Here is a 7693-nt window from a genome sequence, read left to right on the forward strand (position 1 = left end):
AATAGATTTCTAATAAGTTGAAATCTTAATATTTATTCCTACTCCTAATATTTCTTCCTTTGTACACACAGAGTACTTAAAACGCTCACATCTTTAAAACACCTTGACAGGAAAGCAGAAAGCGAAAAATCAGTTGTCAATCAAAAATTGCATTAGTAGAAAGTAGTACAAAAAGCTGAAATTGTCGACTATCAGCGCAAGTTCTGATTGGCTGCTTTTCCGCTTTCTGCTTTTCCATCAAAGTGTGTGAATGCGCCTTTAGAAAGATTATCTATTGCGCATAAAGAATTTCGCACAATAAAAGGAATAGGGATCAGAGAATAGAGAATAAGAATTTCAAAAATCTCTCAAAAATCATTGTGGAATACACAGTTTCTGATAGGTTGAAATTCAATTTTTCTGCTCTCTGTTTCTTTTATTGTGCGAAGCTTCTTATGACAGAATTTCCATCACATGATCTTCGACCAATCAGAAATTAAGCTTTTTTGCAGCGTAAACGAGTCATGTGGATCATTTAAATTTCTGCAAATGAACTCAATACTTGATTGGTTGATACATCTCCCTACTACTTTCAACAGTTTCAACTCACTGCGCATCCGCATTCGTCGGAATGTCCACCATGCGTCCATGAAAAAGCATGTTGTCATTCGCGTTGTATTGCCATTATATTATCAAGTATGGCGGCGGCCGTGGCAGTGAAGGATCTTAACACTTTTCTCAGCCAAAAGCAAAATGTTGCCGATAAGGAGCTGGCCGCAGAGTGGGCACAGCTTGAGGAGCTGTACAGTAAACGGTAATACGATAATACAATATTTCATGCAAAAGGATTTCACAGGATAATGAAATGTAATGATAAACCTCGGTGACTTGCAGGCTTTGGCATCAGTTAACATTGAAACTGGAAACGTTTGTGAAACATCCGATACTCCAACAAGAGGATAATCTCGTACAACTTTACGTTAACTTCTTGTCAACCTTTGAAAACAAGTGAGCCCTATCAACTATGGCTCCGTTGTATATACACATAACTCTGTTCTTTTTGGCTGAACTTTTGCCTCAGTTCATTTTTCTTCTTCTTTCCTCGTGGAAAGAAAAGGAAGAAAGATAAACTGGTGTAAAAGTTTAGCCAAAAAGAACAGGCCTATAACGTGCATGAGATATCATTTTATCCTTATTGGTCACAATAACAAAGATAAAATGATACTTCATGTACATTATACATGCAATAGAACGTAGCCTATATTTAGAAAATATCATTAAGATCTTAAATAATATACAATATACATTCTCAGTCTCTATTTATATTAATTTACATATTGCTCTTTGTTAATCTTGTTTTATTAAACAACAATAAAATATTAATAAATGAGTAATAAAAGCATTAATACAGCATGGCAATTGGAGCGCAATTCATATAATATATTGTTAATTTTATATAAAATATCGATACAAATCATTTGTATTTCTTCAAATTGTTTGGTTTCCTTTACATCATCAGCAATATCATAAATAATTTATCATCAACATCTTACAAGATTCATAGTCTACAGTTGTTGGAAACAATTTCTATAATAGACAGAAGATGAGTATCTCCTTACTTTCTGGAGAATTGCCAAAATATCTCTTCGCAATTTAACCAACAGACATTTTGGTATCTATTATAGAAATGATTTTCAATAACTGTAGACTATGAATCTCGTAAAACATTGATAGTAAATTATCTATGGCATTGCTGATGATGGTTTGAAGGAAATCGAAATGTTCAATAAACTTATATCAATACTGAATGTAAAATTATTGATTATATATAAATTGCGCTCCAATTATTAAGCTGTATTAACGCTCTCATCTGCCGATTAATTTTATTAATATTTTATTGTTATTTAAATCTCGAAAGCACTATTAAATAAATTTTTGTTTTTATTTTATTGAGACTGTTTTCGTGTTTTTAAAGAACAAATTCTATTAAGATTATATGTTTTTGAAGAATAAATCCATTGTCGTTGGTGGAGATATTGGCGCATGTAGTTCCACAATTACAAGATAATCAAGATGCGATTAAATTCTTGGAGAAGACTGAGACAAAGGTCCAAAGCAACAATGAAGCTATTGCTCTTTGTAAGGTTCTCAAGGGTCAAATTCTGTTGGATAAACTCAATAATCAAGAACAAACAAAGAAGATCATAGAGGACGTAGAAGCTATGTTGGACAACGCCGATGGCATTACGACGGTTCATGGACGTTTTTATCTTCTTGCCAGTCGGTTATATAGATTACAGGGCAAACACGCGGAATATTATCGTACAGCGTTAAGGTACTTTTACATGTATTGGAGCAATTTTATCTACACATATTGGAAATTGAATTTTGCATCTTAAGTAAGGATTTCGAGCGTGGAAAAAATCACGCATGTATGTAAAGCATAGGTGGAATCAAATCTAGATCCATGGATCGAAAATGGAGCCACTTGCTTCATACCATACTTTTACAAATAATGTATATAAATTTATTATTGTAAAATGATTGTACAAAATCTATAAATTTTGTATAATTGATTAGAACTAATGTGATCTTTTTCATCGAATATTCTTCTTTTTATCAAGGTATCTAGGTTGCATCGAATTGAGCAGCTTGAACAGACAAGAGCAAGAACAACATGCTTTCTTTCTCGGACTTGCGGCGCTTCTGGGTGAAGGCGTCTATAATCTCGGAGAATTATTAGCACATCCAGTCTTGGAATCGTTAAAAGGTACTCCGAACAATTGGCTTGTCGATTTGTTGCAAGCCTTCAATGCCGGTGATATCATTGCATTAGAGAGATTGAAGCCACAATGGAGCAAAGTAGCTGATCTAGCAGCACAAGAATTAAAATTGAGACAAAAGATTTCATTGCTGTGTCTCATGGAAATGACTTTCAAGCGGCAAGCAAACAATCGGTATGTATAATTCAAATATTTCAGTTATGAGCATACAGTATTAGAGCTGTATTCACTTTGGACATCTTTCTTCAACATATGATGAGCGATAAAGATAGAATGAAGAAGCGTGTAAACGCTCAAAGTGAATACAGCTTGGGTTTCAAATTTTCAAAAATTAAATTATTAATAATATAAATATATATATATATGTTTCTCATGTAGACAGCTGACGTTCACGGAGATCTCTCAAGAGACACGTCTACCTCTTGGTGAAGTAGAATTGCTAGTTATGAAAGCTCTTGCCCAGGGTCTCGTGCGAGGTGCCATAGATCAAGTGGCGGGCACTGTTAATATGACTTGGGTGCAACCACGTGTCCTAGATCGCAGCCAGATCGCCGGGATGGTGCAACGTCTGGATGGATGGTGCAAAGATGTTAGTTCGATGGAGAAACTCTTGGAATCAAGAGCCTCTGAAATCCTCACTCTCTGAGAATACAGACCTTTCGGTTTACTTGTTTGTTATGTCAGCAGAATGTTGGTTCGCATACTCGCAATTATAAAATCAGTTTCTTAACACGTCGCCAATAAATACGAACAATTATTTATTACATGTGCACTTAGAATTCTTTGTATATCTTTTCTCTTCTTTCGATTAAAAACGAAAAACAGGTTGGTATCAATTGTAATTTTTTTATATTAAGTTATAAGAAAATACAAAATAAAAACAAGAAGTAAATGTTTTATTTGAAAATTGGTGAAAATACATCGTTCTAATTGTCAGTGCGTTTTATATTGGTAAATATTGGTAATGAATGCTAAATGCTGTCCTCTTTTATATAATATTAAGTATCTGTACTTAAGTACAGTTTATGAGTTATACAATTTTAAGTAAAAATAGCATATAGCAAATATATTATTAATCCTATTTACAATTATCTTATACGTATTACATGTAACAAATAAACAATCAAGCAATGAATTGGATTCGATACGAATTGGCAACAATTTGGGATAGTCTTATAATAAATATATAAAAGCTAAAAAGTGATTAAATGTATGTCTTATGAATTTTTTCACAATTTGAGCACATGATTCTATACACTTAGAAGCTTTTTCAGATTTTTTTCAACTTCCCTTATTAAAAAGGAACAAATTGTTTTTAAAAATTACTAATGTCTCGTCATTTATCTTTTGAATTAAAAAAATTAAGTACATTTTAGTACTTTTTTTGGTTTTAACTATTAATCGTTAACACAGTAAAAGTACTGAACGAAGATCCATACATTTAAGTATACACTTATTCTATATCACATGATTGACTTTCCATTTACTCTCAATCTGCTCTCCTTGCTCACATTGTATATTGTATACAAACAATGCACTTATTGCATTGGTTAGCGAGGAGCAGCGGACTACATTATTTCGTGATGTATGAAATAATGGTTTTACTTGTAAGAGTTATTCGCTACTTATCAGAATTAATGCCATCAGTTAGAATCGATGGATTAAACGAAACGAGCTACTTATGTAGCGAAATGTTATATAAATTTGCGAGTGCATCATCCTCCCTTATTCAATCTTGCTCTTTCAATCTATATCTGTAGATTTTCTCTTTAAGGTGTTATCCGAGCCTGGTAATCCAGAAATAAGAAACTTCTCTTTCAGATACATGTAATTCTTCAATCTGCAGACAGCATAATCCTGAAACATGTAACAATGTTCATATATTTAAACAGATCCAATTGGACATAGTCGAAAAGCAAGGATGAATCAAAATACATACCCAATAGCCAAATGGAATCTGTGACAGTTTCGCGTTTACGATGCTCCAGAGACCCCAGAATAAATGACTAGCTAGTGAGAATATCCTTATTTCCATCATAAAACGCTCTTCCTCCAGAGATCCTTCTTTGCTCAATGTTCTTAGGTAGGCTCGTATGAAGTTGAGCTGTCGAGAGAAAAAAACACTTTGTAAAAATTGTACAAAGAAAAGGTAGAGGGTTGCCCTATACTCATGTACTTTAATTTATTTAATAATTATATACGATATGTATATAATCTTTTAATAGATTTAATAGATTTAAATAATCTTTTAATAAAATTCATTCGTATATTAAAAATACTCATTGAGATATATGAAACTATAGAGATATAGTAACTAGTTTGTTGCCAAAAAACTTTTACAACACATTGGAACATTGTACAATAATAATATGAACAAATTAGACATACACAGAGCTCGAATTACTAATAAATAAGTTATAAATATCAGGCATTTGAAAAACATAAAAGAAATAATTTAGGATGCATTATATGACAATGTAAAATATAAAAACGATGTTTTGTCGATTATCAATATAAAAAAAAAACGATTGATATGAATTATTCACGCCTATTTGTTACTGTCAGAAGATAAGTATCTCCTATTTATTTAAAGATTCCCGTTCAATATTACACGACAAATTATCATCAGTAGCCTGAATTGAAAAACCGTTTGCAAACTTAGGTATGAATTCATATTAATTACGCATACAGAATCGTGTTAATTGCTTGGAAGATAATGCACTTTTAATAGCACAGCTATCCCGAAAAGATACGTTCGAAAGGGTACGCAGGCTATGAATTGACTAGTGAGGAGAGTGTACAGGTACTCTAGAATCGTAGATGAGCGGATTGGTGCTGCCAAGATGGTAGTACCGGTAGCACCCTGGTTCCCAAAATGTAGAGCACCACAAAGTCGGGATCCATCACAGCACAGTTTCACATTGCCGGTCGAATTTTTCTCTGTTTGCAGGCATCAGCCTTGTCTTGACGGATTGCGGTCCTGTGAAACTAATATATACACACGCAGCACACGCCAAGCCGACACCCTATCTACTGTGTCCTGGTACAGTACCGAATAGTATAATAACTGAAAAGTTGTCTTATCGCGTCACACAATATCGTAAAATTTCGACTAACAATTTATTACATTACATTTTTACGATGATTTACATAAAATGTACGCATTATTTTTAAATTTGTATCTCTGAATCAGATGTGAACGTCAAATAAATATCAATCAAATTGTAATCATGAAAAACAAAACATAAAAAAAAATAATTTCTTACCTATTTATAAGTATAAAATTGTCGATATGAATTTCTATGAGAAGTTTTCCGTTGTTTACTACAATTTTTTTTATCGATTTCATGCCTAAGGTACATATTTATCTTTTATTTATGAATATATTATCAATGATTTAATCCGCTTACGAAAAAATTCATGATATGATAACACTGGATGAAACATATTGAACAGATATCTTACCCGGTTTACTTCATCGCCCAAGCCTTTTCTTAATTCATGCTTACCTTTTGCTCCTTCGTGGGACCAGCGGCCGGACGTTCGTGAAAGAAAGGATATTCTGATGTTGTATAGTCGTATTGCCATTCGGCGAAATGATTGGCGATATCAAATCCTCGATAGTTGTAGGAACAATATTCGAAGTCAATGAGTACTAACTTGGGCTTTCGTGTATTGTGGAGTAAGAGTATATTTCCCTCTTGCATGTCATTATGACAGAATGTAACTGGATATTTTTGCTGCGTTATAATTGTTCTGAAAATAAGAAATTATTATTTCAGTTTCAATTTATGATTATGTTTCATATTCGATCCAATTTACATCCTATATAAATAAAAAATATATTTGATATTTATATATTTATTAAGTACTTATCCTACCCTCGACCTCTGTTTCTTTACTTATTTGATTTATTTATAAAGTGATCTAATAAAATTTATTGTTGAAAATTAAAAAATCTAAGTTATGTCATTGTCTTTTTTATAAACTCCACATTATATCTTCTACTTACTTAAGCCAATTGATTTCGTGCTCAAAATTTATACATTTTATTGTGCTAATATTATCCAGTTGCCGACTATCAATGTCTTCGTTAACAATGTTTTCAAGAATGTCTGTCGTAGTGTTGAACCAATTATTTATTGTGTCCCATAACCATGTGGGCTCTTTGCTAATTGGTATTTGCATCATATGTGTCTGACCCATCTTTTCTGCGATCAGTAGACTCAAGGTTGAATCCGCCAATTCCTTCGTGATCAAAGGTCGAGCTGGGATGTATTCCTCTATACGGCCACCAGGGAACACTCCGTGCAGCTTAGGACCCAGTCTCCTTTCAGATAACAAGGTGAAGATAACAGATTCTGTGATTAGTCCTTCTAAGGCTCTTTCTCCATGAACCTGCCCATAAAGACGTAGCAAAACTTGACGAGGTTCTCCTCTAATCGGAACCGTTCCTTCAGGAAGCTGGACGTTGTACAGCCAATTACTTAGGCCACCACTGAAAATAATTACATGTCTTTTATCACCCAACTCTTATATTATCATAAAATACGTAACATTATAACTGTTGTTTTATCATAAAATATGTAATTAAGACTACATTTGGGAAACACGCTATCAGCACTATTGCGTCGTTTCTGTCCTTGCTGCATGTCTAATGAATAATAAAGATAAAATGACATATTAGTTGATAGTGCGCTTCCAGAAAACAATCTAAATGCCTTTTCAAGCAAAACAATGAGTCACCATAATGTCAAAATGAATTGTTATTCATTAAAAAATTAAAACTCTTAATAATCATTTTGGAGCCATTCTGACATTATTTTGATGACTTATGTTTTACTTAGGCTTATCATCATGTCACATATATGTCTCTATGCAAAAATATTAGGATAATATGATATTATATATATATATATATATATATGTTA

General features: G+C 32.8%; 2 protein-coding genes across 3 annotated transcripts in view; one reads left to right on the forward strand and one right to left on the reverse strand.

The window, feature by feature from the left end:
- The first annotated feature begins 624 nt into the window (after positions 1–624).
- LOC108693326 (26S proteasome non-ATPase regulatory subunit 13) lies at positions 625–3962 on the forward strand. Its single transcript, XM_018202213.1, has 5 exons — positions 625–793; positions 874–987; positions 1988–2314; positions 2604–2936; positions 3141–3962. The coding sequence occupies exons 1-5, from the start codon at positions 678–680 to the stop codon at positions 3406–3408; spliced, it is 1158 nt and encodes a 385-aa protein (XP_018057702.1). The 5' UTR covers positions 625–677; the 3' UTR covers positions 3409–3962.
- Positions 3963–4097: 135 nt separating this feature from the next.
- Positions 4098–7693, reverse strand: part of LOC108693456 (choline/ethanolamine kinase) — an 11919-nt gene continuing 8323 nt past the window's right edge. For both annotated transcript variants that reach the window (XM_018202414.1, XM_018202416.1), the window contains 4 exons: positions 6775–7260; positions 6272–6518; positions 4702–4866; positions 4098–4619 (listed from right to left, as the gene is read on the reverse strand). In XM_018202414.1, coding sequence (XP_018057903.1) covers positions 4506–4619; positions 4702–4866; positions 6272–6518; positions 6775–7260 — 1012 coding nt within the window. In that variant the 3' untranslated portion in view covers positions 4098–4505. The remainder of the gene's footprint in view (positions 4620–4701; positions 4867–6271; positions 6519–6774; positions 7261–7693) is intronic.

The sequence above is a fragment of the Atta colombica genome, unplaced genomic scaffold (assembly GCF_001594045.1).
Source record: "Atta colombica isolate Treedump-2 unplaced genomic scaffold, Acol1.0 scaffold9, whole genome shotgun sequence".
Taxonomy (NCBI): Eukaryota; Metazoa; Arthropoda; class Insecta; order Hymenoptera; family Formicidae; genus Atta; species Atta colombica.